Source organism: Carassius carassius, chromosome 14 (genome assembly GCF_963082965.1).
Source record: "Carassius carassius chromosome 14, fCarCar2.1, whole genome shotgun sequence".
Taxonomy (NCBI): Eukaryota; Metazoa; Chordata; class Actinopteri; order Cypriniformes; family Cyprinidae; genus Carassius; species Carassius carassius.
In genome coordinates this window covers 5920152-5935142 of record NC_081768.1, presented here as the reverse complement: position 1 = coordinate 5935142, position 14991 = coordinate 5920152, and the positions used below count along the sequence as shown (strand labels likewise).

At 34.3% G+C, this 14991-nt stretch overlaps 1 protein-coding gene across 1 annotated transcript in view; it reads right to left on the bottom strand.

Moving 5' to 3' along the window:
- pcdh15a (protocadherin-related 15a) overlaps positions 1-14991 on the bottom strand; it is a 164407-nt gene that overhangs the window by 135598 nt on the left and 13818 nt on the right. The window contains exon 2 of the mRNA XM_059565825.1: positions 11810-11928. Within this exon, the coding sequence (XP_059421808.1) occupies positions 11810-11900 (91 nt within the window). The 5' untranslated portion in view covers positions 11901-11928. The remainder of the gene's footprint in view (positions 1-11809; positions 11929-14991) is intronic.

Genomic DNA, 14991 nt, shown 5'->3' with positions numbered 1-14991 from the left:
CATACTTCTTTGAGGTAAACTCGCCTTAACCAAACGGCCCACAAGAACACCTCAGCGTCTCCCGATGTTCTCCGAATGCCCCCTGAGGGGGTGGTACCGCCCCCGTTGAGAAACCCTATGCTAGATGAAGGAGACTTTTGGTCACGGCCGATCCAGTGTAGAGTCTGAGCGGCATGTAGAGTGTTATCAGAGCAGCTCACAAAAAAAAAAAAAAAAATGAACAGTTCACTTTAGGTTTGCAGAAAACCATTAGCATATGTGAGAAATAAGGAAGAACTTGGCCTTGCAATAATGTCTTTAACTTACACAGTATGTTTCTGACTAATGCAAAAGGAGTGAATGTGTCTGTCATAGTCTTAAAGGAATAGTTCACCCAAAATAGAAAATTCTGTCATTATTTTCTCACCCACATGCAGTTCCAAACCTGTATGAGCTTCTTTCAGCTGTTGAACACAAAATAATATATTTTGAAGAATGTTGGTAAGTTGACAGTAGCCATTGACTTCCATAGTATGAAAAAATACATATACTACAGAAATAACTTCTTTTGTGTACAACAGAAGCAAGTCATACATGTTTAGAACAACATGAGGGGGAGTAAATGATGACAGAATTTCCATTTTTAGATGAACTACTCCTTTAAAGAGATAGCTCACTTTAAATAAAAAAACGAAGTCCCAAAATCTGTCAAAGTCATGTGGATTTTAAAAGTTGAAATGATTTAAAGGTGATATCTAATAAAAGTTTCATTCAAATTCTGATTTGAATATTTCTGTGAACATCCTTTGAGCATAAAATCCAGCACTCTAATCAAAGCGTGTCTGTCCTACAGCAACCTAACATTCATTAAACTACCAAAATCACAAACGTCTTGAAGCTGACAGACATCAGGATCCACTGCAGAAGGAAGAACAAAATGTTCTGTATCTGTCTGAACTTTTTAAAAAGACTAACTAATTAACTGTGCCTCTGAACACAAAGAACAGTTTATACGGACGACATGAAGCCTTGATTAGACCCTTTCAAAATCACAGACAGATGGTTCATAATTTCATTACAACAACTGTAAACAATGAGTACATTTATTTTTTTTTTGCTGCCACTGATTGCCTGATGTCTAACCTTGTATTTCAAATGCCCTTTGTTGTATTTATATTCATACTGTTTTATGGAGTACAGGGGACACTTGTCACTGGCGGCAACACACACAGTTATGTACAGGCATTATAACTCTTTAAAAAAATAAAAGTTTTTAAATGTGATTGATCTTCAGTTGTCCTACCCAACAGACAACATACAAGACACAATACAAGACAAGACAAGACAAAACAAAAGTTTTATCCTCTGATATCACCTTTATTTTAAAAGACTCTTAAGAAATATCTATATTAAAAGTTTCTCTGTCTTGAGTTTGTTCAGTCAATTTGCCTCGCTTCATGCCATTGCTTGAACTTCTCTTATATCTGGCCAAAACAAAAACAGAATTCAAATACTGATTTGAATATTTCTGTGAAAAAAGAAATTCCAGTATTTAAGCAACCAACATTCGTTAAACTACAAAAATCACAAATTTAAAATAAAACAAAAAATATTAATCTGTTATTATCTTGATTTTAAAACGAATTACTATTTTCAATAAACTTTTTTTTTTTTTTAATTTGCATGGTCTGTTTTAAAACTCATTCATTCATTTTTAATTGTTCAAGCAAACTGATTGCTTTGTTGCAGTAAATAAAACTAAACTACTATAAATGTTTTACCTTTTGGTATTACCTTTATTTTAAAATTATTAAGAAGGACTTTCAGCAAAAATGAATCCAAATTCACATGGCCTGTAATTGTGAGGTTAAAGGCAGGCATGTGTGCATAATGTGATGTCAGCTTGGGACACACAGAAAGAGGATCAACATGATTCCAACACAACAACTTGATGAACAAACAATACCTAGAATAGACTTCAGGATGAGCCGTCATGATGAGTATGACCTCATGCATAATTATAAATTTGTGACATTTCAGGGACATTCTGCAGACAAATAAATAAATAAATAACCTTTTGCAGACTGACAACCACATACTGAGGAACATGCTCTCAAAAGTCAATCCACAAAGACAAACCATCCAATAGGACAGAGGGAGAAAACAGCACAAAGAGAGAGAGCAACGAAAAAAAAGTGAGACATATTGATTCTTAAAAGCCTCTTTCGTCTCCACTCTTTTTCTCTTGTGCACTAAATATCCAATTTGGCTGCTCTATATAGAAGAAATATACAACAAACCGAAACCAACATATGTTCAAGATCCATCAACAAAAAAGCACAAAGCACTTTTCACTCAAACAAAATAACACCGAAACTAAACAAGCTTGTCTCTGTCTGTTGCAAATATTGACATTTCTTTACATAAGGCAATTTCTATGTCTCAGCTGTTGATTTTAATAAAAAAAAAACTAAACAGATTTCAGCCTTTTCTGTTTTTGGTGCATGGTCATGTTAAAACTTGAAAACTTTTTAATACACACACACACACACACTCATATATTAAGCGTGACCCTGAACAGTCTACAATTCGATGCTTCGACAAATTTAAAGGGGATTTTCTCAGATTTTTTTGCACCCTCAGATTCCAGATTTTCAAAAAGTTGTTTCTCAGCCAAATATTGTCTTATCCCAACAAACCATACATCAATAAAAAAAATTGGTGGTGTATTGGTGTATAAATCTCAGTTTTCAAAAATTTGGTTGAGTCAAGCTCTTCATTGTAGTACTACGGTAATTATCTCTTCAGCATGTAGCGCGAGCAGGACAAACAACAACAATGCAGAATATTAATAACTATGACTATGACTGTCATACAAATAACATTATAATGAGAACACTGTATTTTGTTTTTGTTTAGTTGCCATGTTTCTGCACGTTATTATTAACTTTTATATGTTAGAATTATCTTTTAATCAAAACATAAAAACAGGCCCCTCCCATGATAGTTTGATTGACAGTAGCGTTTCAGCACAAGACTGGACTGGTGTCTTACCTTAGACCCACTCTGAGTGAACTGTAATCAGTCCACCATTGTTTCACCGCCGGAGCAGATGTACACAAGAATGACTCCTAACGGATTTAGGTGTTCAGTTGTTGGATGTAATAATGAACATAGTTGTCGTCATTTACTCCCGACATCTGAGCCGCTGAAGATACATTGCATTACGTTTGTTTCTGAAGGGAATGTGCCCCCAATCTACATTAATGCGTGTATGTTCGCACAAATCATTCGTGATCCAGCTTCCAGTGAGTAGTAGTCACAAGACATATAGACGATGGAAATGATCCAACTTCCTTTTCCTAAGGTCATTTTTCCAGGGAATCCCAGTGTCCTCTAAATATGCCTTCCTACTTTATCTGCTGAGAGCCCATCTCCGAAATCTTTCTGGCTGAAGACTTTTAACACCGACTCAGGAAATTGGAACATTTCACTGAAACAGTTATCAAGTGCTTTTGCTTTCAGAACATCCATTGGCATAAGAGGCGGCATGACCTGCATCTCCTCTAACACCCGTTGAGCGAACATCACCCAAGATGTGCACAGACTGCAAACTCTTCTACAGTCAGCCAACACTTCCCATAATCAGATCAAGAGGATATTCCTGCATCTAACAGATCAGTGCTTTTCAATGGCTTAGAAAAGGCCAACCCTGAGCTGGGAGAAAAACAAATGTCATGAAATGTTATGATTCCTTCCCAAAACTATACCTTGAAGTGATATTAAGAAAATTTTTCCAGACCCTGCTTCAGAAGTTTCTCCAAGAAATTTCATTGGGGAAATAAAAATTGGAACAAACGCGTTAACTGAAAAAAAGATAACTTGTACACTGTTAGCACAACACAAAATGTATGTTTCTTGAGAAATGCTATTGGTAAAGAATAACATTATATTTTGTGGCATCTTTCACATTTTGAAAAAAATTAATTAATTATTACACGCGTCAAACCTGGTGAAAATTTTTGTCTGATATAGGATTCAGAAGAGGGTGTGGCAAAATGGCTCGACAGCGCCACCTATACTAAGAAAATCAACAGCCTTCCAGCCTTCCAAGATCTTCGTTAAATTGCGAAGATCTTGAGTTTTCGTTGAAGGGCGTGTCCGTGGCGGCCTGGCGAATTTCGATGATTCGCCATGAAAAATGAAGTTGCTATAACTCAGACATACAATGTCCAATCTGCCCCCAACTTCACATGTTTGATGAGACTCCGAACCTGAACAGATTGACATGCCCATATTCAGTTATAGTCATAGCGCCACCTATTGGCAACAGGAAGGGACATATTTTACACTGTGACAAACTACTCCTAGAAATTTTATGACATCAATGTCTTTTTTGTGGTCAGTCTAATCTAAAGGCCTGTGCGATGTTAAGTTGTGAAGATCTTGAGTTTTCGTTAAAAGTTGTGTCCATGGCGCCGTGACGAAGTTCGATGTCTCACTATGGGAATAAAAGATGTTATAACTCAGGCATAAAATGTCCGATCTTCCCCAAACTTCACATGTGTGATAAGAGTCCTGGCCTAAACACATCTGTAGGCCAATATTCCATCGGGTGTGGCAAAATGGCTCAATAGCGCCACCTATACACTTTCAACATAGCGCGCCTCGAGCTCCGTTTCACGTACATGTACAAAAATCGGTACACACATGTAACACACCAATACCTACAAAAAAGTCTCTTGGTACGAAATCCGAATCCCAACAGGAAGTCGGTTATTTAGAATGTTCTCTGCAAAATTGGCATTGTTTTTGCCATTTTCAGGGGTTGTACTTTAACGAACTCCTCCTACAGATATATTCAGATCAACACCAAACTTGGTCAGTTAAATCTAAAGGCCTTTGCGATGTTAAATTGCGAAGATCTTAAGGTTTCGTTAAAGGGTGTGTCCATGGCGGCCTGACAAATTTCGATGTTTCGCCATGAAAAAGGAAGTTGCTGTAACTCAGACATACAATGTCCAATCTGCCCCAAACTTCACATGTTAGATAACACTCTTGACCTGAACAGATCTACATGCCCATATTCAGTTAAAGTTCATAGCGCCACCTGCTGGCAACAGGAAGTGATATGTTTTACGCTGCGACAAACTACTCCTAGAAATCTTTTGACCTTAATGTATTTTTTGTGGTCAGTCTAATCTAAAGGCCTGTGCAATGTTAAATTGGGGAGATCTTCAGTTTTTGTTAAAGGGCGTGTCCTTGGCGCCATGACAAAATTTGATGTCTCGCCACAGCAAGAGAAGTTGTTGTAACTCAGGCATAAAATGTTCAATCTTCCCCAGACTCCGCATTTTCGTTAAGAGTCCTGGCCTGAACACATCTGAAGGCCAATATTCCATTATAATGATAGCGCCACCTGCTGGCAACAGAAAGATTGGCACATATATGGAATAAACATTGATATTCCACTTATATTTCTGAGTTTAAATGCATATTTCTCTCCGTTCACCTATCTACTAAAGCCACTCGCTGCCAGTTAGCCTGGGTGCGAGGGCCCGTTCATCGCTGCTTGCAGCTTTAATTAATTATTATTATTATTTAATTCACTGGACTAACCAAATTTATTTCAAAAACTTATTTTAAACTTCAAAACTTATTTTATTTCAGCTATTGTTTACCTAGGGATTTCATAATCATTTTAGTTTATCTTAAAGTTATAAAATAACTCAAATTAAACTATACAGACATAAAAAAAGACAAAAACACAAAACAAAATGACTGAAACTTAAAATTTACAAATAAATCAGAAAAAATAAATATAAAGACATAAAATATCAATATATAATTATAATAAGTATAAGAGTATCAATGATACTTCATAAAATATCACATATCATAAAATGCCTCTGGTTTGTTGAATTTCCATTAAAAAAGAAACACATTGTGATAGAAAATTACTCACACTGTACCATGATATAACACCATGGTCATAACACTATCCATAATCTCCAGACAAAGTCAAACTCCAACAAAATATCTAAAGGTATAGAAAGGATGTTACAGAGAAATAAAAATAAATAGATCAACAGACAAAGTAGAAATGAAGAGAGCCGGAGATCACAAAGCTCGACGCCACACCAGCTCCCATGCATTCATCGAGACACAGCATCAAGGTACAGCAGAATGACAAAAGTGGAGACATACTGTAGGTGTCAGATAAGAGCGACTATAATAATAAAACCACACAAATATAACACCAAGTATAAAAGATAGGAAGAAATGGGCAGAACAAGAGACAAACAGAAGGTGGGAAAAACTGATTTGATACACTCTCTGCACGGATGATGGGAGAATGGACCTTGAAAGTGCTCTCTGGTCACTGTGGTGATGAGAAGACATGCAGGGTTTTGTTAGTAAGCAACTGAACGTGACCAAAATACTTTCACCTCCAACACCACAAGTAAACAAGTACAATTACTTATTTTACAGCACAAGGGTGTTAGAATTAGGATTGTCTTCCATTTTTCTACTACACATCTGTATGTACTTTATGTTTATGTATAATGTGTATTTTAGAACAATAGAAAGAATGTAGATGGTTTTTGGACTGAAAAGGACTGACTTGCCTGAATTCAGTGTGCAGTTGTTTATAGTGGCACATGACATTAGAAAGCTCTAGCTACTGAAGATTTGAAACAGTCCAAGAACCCATGAATCTCTTTCTGATGAGCTTGAGTGAATAGCAAAATCAGTTATATAAACTGACACTTGTCTTCTAAGATAACACATGTTGGCCAAATTCAAAGAAAGCATTGCACACCCACAACCATTCAAAAGTCTGTGATCAATTAAATGACATGTACGCATATATATATATATATAATAAATGCTACTATTTTAGACTTGGTATATTCATGAAAAAATCCTGAATGAAAAATGTAGCATGGTTTTGAAAAAGTATTAAGCAGCACAATTATGTATAATTGGGATAATAAGACATGTTTCTTGAGCAAAACAAATTAGCATATTAGAATGATTTCTGAAGGATCATGTGACACTAAAGACTGGAGTAATGATGCTGACAATTCTGCTTTGCAGTCACAGGAATTTATTACATTTAAAAATATATAAAAATAGAAAACTTTTATTTGAAATAATAATAATGTTTCAGAATTTTACTGTATTTTTATTCAAATAAATAATTTTAGTTCTTTAGAAATCTTATTCTCTTTAAAGCACTACCACCAAAAGCCATGAAACTCATGAACATCAACAATAACAAATCATGGGATACACACATGCATAAAAAGTATGGATCACTGTGAATTCAAATGGTTAAAACTAATTTTATCTTTTAGCTGGCCACAATCATTCAAAATGCCTTTGATGTAGCTGTCAGAATATAAATAAATCGTTTTATTTTTTTATTCTTTATTTTGTTTTCCCTAACGACTGGGGAAATTAAACTACATGGGAGTAGCCATGCAGTACTAAAATATTGTACATATCCATATAGTCACAATGCAACACACCATACGCATCAGGTGTAGATGCAGTGTTAGCAGGCCATATACAGCTTGCAACTCACTAGCATTGAATAGATGTGTTCCAGGAGCAACACAGTGTAATTACGTCCAGTGTATTTTATAAATAACACCCCGCCGTTTCATTCTGATGGCATGAGACTTGAGAAGCATTTCCTCCTCCCTCTAAATGAGACAGAGAAGACTGACTCCACTCTCAAAGTGCACCTGCGGGCTGACTTTAATGGCTCACCTAGCAGCTGATATCAAGCTGAGTTTAATTACAGTGACAGGATGAAATAGGTGGAGTTGATATCCAGCTCATCTTTTGAGATGGAAACCCAGATTTCTTTATCCACTTTTAAATGGTACATACATACTCTGAGACGTGTTCAAAATACAGACTAACAGCAAGAAAGAAATATAGGCACGCAGAAAGACAGTTGACATGGACCGGAGCCAAAGAAAGTGGATCTGTTCCAATCTTTAGTGCACTATCATTTACTATGAAGTCACTTACCTTTTAAAAAGTGTGTACTTTGAAGTCGTAGCTTGCAAAAATAAAATCTATCAAGTAATTTAAATAATTAAAGCTACCTTGTGAAAAATTATCTACAGTAGCTACAATATAAATTACAAACAAAAACAGCTATTTACAAATAAATAAATAGCAGTGGTGGACAAAGTACTCAAATCAAGAATTTCTGTAAAGGTACAGATATCTTATTAAAATATTACTCAATTCAAGTACTAAAACTTGCTTGAAAAAAGTACAAAAGTATAAAAGTATTTAGTGTAAAATGTAATAATGTAAAACATTGTGCAAAACATCATTTTGCTACAAAAAATGACGTAAATTGAGGTTCTGTGATGATTTAAAATAATTATTGAATCATCTATTTGAACCAGTTAAATTAATCATTTAAACAAACAAATTCCCTAAAATGAATATTTCTAAAAAAAAAAAAAGTCTGAAACATTTTTGGACATCTTAAAATGTGTTTGATTATCACCTTAGCTCATTTTGTTAAAAGCTGTGTGTGTAAAACAGTTATGTTATGTTTTGTACAGCACTGCTACTTGTTGCAAAAAAAAAAAAGATGCATTTACGTCAGTAGCATCCCCATGTGAACTTAAAACAACGTTCCACTAAAGACTGACTTGAAACACTGTGAAGAGTCAATGACTAAATCACATCACACAAATACAAGCTCTAACACTCACAGTTGCAATAGTCAGATGTTACAATAATGCTAAGCAAATTAATTAATACTCTAGAGGCCTTTTCACATTACTTGTTTTTTTAAAAAAAAATCTCATTGTGTGACACTATGAATTTATGACAGCTGCAGAGTTACCTCCAAAACTCAAGCTATTTCTAAAGTATTTCAGCTTTGTCCCTGTTTGCTGCTGACCTGTCATTCTTTACAATGACTATTCCTGGCCATAAGTATGTGGCTGTCACACATGATTTTGCCTCACTAATGCTTTTTTTTAGAGTTAAAATGGGTAATTTTTTTTTTTTTAAAGCTTCAAACTAAGGATGGGCGAATCGATCTTGAAGTAATCGATACTGATGCGAGTATTGAAAGCACTGATACTCAAATGTATAAAAATATAGAGACTAAGGTGTTTATTATTCACCGGTGATTTTGTTTGTTTAACAAAAAATGATGCATACAATATGCATTAAATTGGACAGATAACATACTTTAGCAAATAATTGTGTGGGAAGGATATTTATGCTCATCTGAATACATGCAAATGTTGCAAGGCAGAAACAATCAATTACAGAGTGCGTTCACTCACTTCTGAGAGTGCGTTTAAAAAGAGCTACGTTTCCCAGAAGTAGCCTATCACAAGAACACATTGATGTTTTGGGGCACGACAGCCTAGAACAATGCAGAAAAAAACATATTTGTTTGAGTTATTTCACAATAAACAAATTGAAATCGTAGCCTAGTTTGTGCAGTACATTTATTTAAATTTGAACGTTGAAAGTTCATATTTCTCATGTTCTATTCTGTATTGTTAATATAAATCATACACTCCCAGAATAAAAAGTCTGCATTTTAAGCATGCAACAGCCTATTACTGGCAGTCTCTTATGAAAATGAACTTGAATGCCTTATAATTTACTTTTATTCATCTATATTAACCTTATTTGTTTTATTTTAATACTTTCACATCTTTAGTTTGCTGTCATTTGACCTTTATTAGGCTCACCTTTAATAAAAAAAAAATGATAATAATAATAATAGTAATAAATAAGTTTTTCCTTTCTTTGATGCATCAATTGGCAAGTCTTTTTTTGTGCACAAGTCCCACTTTGTTCCTTCCCAGAAAAACTGCCCTTTTGTGGAAATCCAGCATTTTGGAGGAGGTGAAAAAGGCACATGACATTTGCAGTGAAGCAAGGTAACAAATGTGTTTGGGCCTTGAAGGAATAAAAAACTCCAAATAGGAAATTTGCTTAAAAATTTACTCTGGCCATCCAAGATTTACATGAGTTTGTTTCTTCATCTGAGCCAATTTGGAGAAATTTAGCATTACATCACCTGCTCACCAATGGGTTCTCTGCAGTGAATGGGTGCCGTCAGAATGAAAATCCAAAAAGCTGATTAAAGCATCACAATAATTCACAACTTGACTCCAGTTCATTAATTAGTGTCTTATGAAGTAAAAAGCTATGGGTTTGTAAGAAACAACAGTTGTTGTTAAAAACAGGAAAACCTGTTATTGAGCAGAAACAAAGACATTTTACAGGCCTTCCCGCTCTCTAGGTCTCTCCAGTGCTTCAGTGCAGAAAGTATTTACTGTTTCCTCCTTCTTTATGTCTTAGCAATATCTCTTTCTAAAGTCCTCCAGTGGAAAAGGTCCATCATCTGTTGTTCTCTCACATCAAAATCCACCCACATATTTGTTTAGAACTGTTTCCACTTGTAAACAGAGCCTGATCTGTGCACTGTACTCCGTGCATTAAGGTGAAACAACTTTTCACTGGAAAAAGCAATATTATGGCTTGGAAGCAATGATTTGAAGTTAAAAACATCTTAATAATATATTTGTTTCTTACAAACATGAAACTTTTCACTTCACACGACATTAATTGATGAAACTGAGTCGTGTGGCTCATTGTGATGTTTTTATCAGCTGTTAGGACTCTCATTCTGACAGCACCCATTCAGTGCAGAGGATCCACTGGTGAACAAGTGATGTAATGCTAGATTTCTCCAAATCAGTTCTAATGAAGAAGCAAACTCATCTATATCTTGGATGGCCTGACACATAGCTCACATGAATAGAGTAAAATATTTTTCATCACATTGAATTAATGTCATTTTGTTCCTTTTTGCCATCTTAGATTTTTTACTCAAGTTCATAATGGAGCAATCTTGGATTGTTAGGTTTGAATTAAGTCTTGAGTTTTTGAAAAGGATAAATCACAAATATTATTCTCCAGCCCATAAATAGCCAATTCATGCACATTTGCACACCTGTATGTTAATGAGCCAAGATGCGACATTGCTTGGCAACCACAAACAACACTCAGTTAAACTATGTTTACACCAAACACACTAGACAACACATCAAAACTAAACAACTCCCATAATAATTAATATACTGAAAGCAACCGTCTGTGACAGTTTTCAGACTGTTGTAAGAAATTGCATCATGGATATTCTGCGGCATGGGTATGGCAGAATTTCAACCGCTGCACGTTATACACAATTTTACCACCCAGCCCTGTATATAACATCCTCATTGCACTCTTCAAATCATACAGAAATCCATAGCAATAAAAGCTGCATGAATAGACAAGGATATCTGAAAATGTCAACTATAGACGCCCACCAATCTTTTATCCTCAACCACTAATCTGAACAATCTGACAATAGCCACAATTTATTTGCCTCGATTTCCACTCAGCCTAGCGGCATTTCCAGCGACGTTTTGAGATTTTTATTACGGTTGTCAGTTTGTCTTTGGCAGACATGGCGGTATAATTCATACATCAACAGACGCTGAGTTTGGAGAGCTGTATCTGGCTGCTTCGGTAATGAAGGTGTGCAGAGAAGACGCAGAGACCGATTTGCGGGACGCTGCCACACAGAGATAGAGATACAATTATCTCTCTGACTTCGCTCAGAGAGTAAACTCTGAGCTGTAACATCCCATTTCACCAACTCCAGGAATGAAATTGAAAGCTATGGTTCTGGAGAAAAGGTGCAAGGTTTATTTTGCAAAAGTGGTAAATAAAATCTCTCATGGGAAAGGATGATGGACAGAACTTTGAGTCTCACCCTCAGTGTTTTGAGCCGAGATTTGGGTGATGATAACAAACAAGTCAATGGCCAACCCCAGACAGCCCGATCGCCACCAGCGCCTCCTCATCTTCAGTTACTGCCGACTGCCAACCCACCTGCAGAGAAACAGAGAAATGGTGTTATCTTATAGTCTGAAAAACAATATATCACTGTTAACTGTGCAGAACTATTAAGAAATAAATAAAATATTCAGTTTAAAAATCAACAGAAAACTTTGGTGTAATGCTGCATCTGACTGTTATTTAGAGAACATTAAGAGAACAACTGTATTTTATTTATATATACTGATATAGTAACATCCACCTTGCTTTCTGCATAACAAGATGCCCAACACACAGACGTTCTTCTGCAAAGTCATAGCAGCTAAAACTTCAGATTTGGTCTAAATCATACAAGTCTGTCAGTTTAGATGGCATGTGGATATCAGGTCAAAGTTTCACACTAAATTAACATAAAATAAAATCAAAAGATAGAAAGCAAGAAATACAGTAAGAAATATGGGTCAAGGACAGTTTTGGCCCAGTTCTGCAGTTTTTTTTTTTTATATATATAAAAAAAAAAAAAAACTAAACACTGTATTTAATGTCTTAAAAGTAATAATACCTCCAGAATTCAAAACATTTTAGATTTTTTTTAAAGCCTAGTTTCATAACTAGCATTTTATCAATTCCACAAAAAAAAAAAAAAAAAAAAAAAACATTTTATCACCTTGGAATTCTAAGGGTTGTATCTCACATTTTTGTCAAAACAGAGGTATTCGCATATTCTTATTATGTGACAAACTATTTATATTGTGATTTTTGTAAGTTGTGCATATTTTGAGACTTTTTTATTTAGAAAATAAAAAGGTTGTATTTATGAAGTATACTGAATGCAAAAACTTTTAAACTCAGTATATCAAAACCGCTCGGAATGCATATGGTGGCAATTTTGCATAATTTGAAGATGCTCATTATATGACTCTTGTCTCCAAGTACACAGACTTTAGAAGGAAATCAAATATGGGAGCAAAATTATTGGTTGTAGTGGAAATGATGACAGAATTAAGGGACCATCATAATTTGTGTAAAAACTTTTTTTAATACATTTATTATTGACGTTATGATTATTTCATCCTTGTTTCCATAATCATTGTTAAAAGAAAGTTCAAATGTAATATATATATAAAAAAAACAAGAAATAAAATGTAAAAATGTTATTTCCTAAATAAAAATAATTCAATAATAGTAAAAAATAAATGATGACGACAAAGTTAAACTTTTTGCATTTATTTTTTTCTGATTTTCGGATGCCTTTAGATCTGTATTATTATTTCACAAACAGGACAAAAAAGTTTTATATAAAAAAAAAAAATAATAAATAAATAAATAAATAAGTAAAATTTTTTATAAATAAATAAAATAAACAGTGATTTTATTAAAAACTTTATCTAGCAGATATTTCTCAGTCCGTGTGTGTACTGAAAAACAATTCTCATTATAAAGCCATTCTCAGAAAAATGGATTTAATCTAGTTTGCTTTGTAGGTTTTTGTTGCGCAAGGACAGATAATACTTGACTTTGTACAAATATACACAAGGGATTACAGCATTCATTTATGCATGTGTGTGTGTCCCGTCTGGAGGCTGGCTGTCTCGACGGTTGCTGCCTACATGCGGAGGTTGATGTAGAGATAAACTTTAAAAACAAGTGTCTCCATTTGATCTGTCACCTGTATTCATACTCACAATCTCTGCGATGTGCCTGCGGCAGCCGTATGAGCCACTGAAATGGCTTTAAAACCATACGCTGATGTGCGTCAACACAGTCATCTAAATACAACATCAGACCGCGTTGCCGCCACTGTCAAATTCTTTATTCCCAAAAGAGCGCAAGCAAGTCTCTGGAGCCGGATGGGTGAAAATGATAGTTCCCACTTTAAAATTTCCACAGAGTGCTCAACAATTTGAACTTGCTAACACTGTCTTCTGTGTTCTCTTCTTTGATGTGCAGGTTTGAGGAACATAAGCAAGGTCCAAAATTAACTTTCTGCCGATGACGGATGAGCTGACAGAATTTTACAGCCATAAATATTTCTTACTGACCATGAAACTGTAGTTCTTCTAATCCATTTTCCATGTAAAACAATTGAAATATCTTTTAAGCCAGGAAAATTTTTTTTTTTAAAGTTTCAAAAACAAATTCTGTATTTAATTTCTTTTTCTTTCTATTTTTCAACTTTTTCTTCTTTTCTTTGTGTTTATTTATTTCTTTTTTTTTTCCTAAAGGAATGAACTGTTAATATTTTTAATTAATTTGGTAAATGACAGAATATTTAACTCAACATCTGGTCATAAAGACTAAATTACAATTAAATAACTATATTTAATTGTCTGTATTCTATTACATAAGTCTATTTGAAATTCACATTTATATATATATATTTATTTATAGTTATTTTATATAGTTCTTTATACTGTAGTATAATATTTAACTTACTGGAATAAAGCAACTTAGATTTACTTTTTTTGTTTGTTTTCTTTCTTTTTTTCAAGAAAAATCATGTTGAAATATGAGTATCAGATATAACACATCTACATTTATTAGTCTATATCTTAATCATCATTGTATTGTGTTCCATTATACTGTATGTTTTGCCCCCATAATAAAAACTTTGAGCTTTGATCATAAAAACTAAGACTTTACTGTCAATATCTTCTTATAGGACATATTATTGTAAAATAAACTGTGACAACTGACATGATTTCTTAGGAAAATATCTAACTTTTTGGCCATATAAATAAAATCAACATTTGCGCCAAACTGCATTTTTTTGCTTAGTTTGGGTCTCTGAATAAAACATTCTGACAGCACCCAAAACCCCAGAGGTGTTTTTTTTTCCTCCTTGAGCATGAGCTTCATATTCTCACAATAGCATACATTAAAGCATAATGTACCAAACATAACACAAAAATATATAAGCATATATACATAAAGGTTCAATATACAGTTTCAATTCAAAAAAGTATGTTTTTTTCTGACTATATTATTTCAAATGTCAGGCTTTACAGAATTAAGGAACCCAAAGACACCCTAACGTGTAGCTACAAAGTGACTAAAATCAGTTAAAATGACTGAATCAGACATGTTTGGGTGCAACCAAAAGTGGAAGTTTAACAG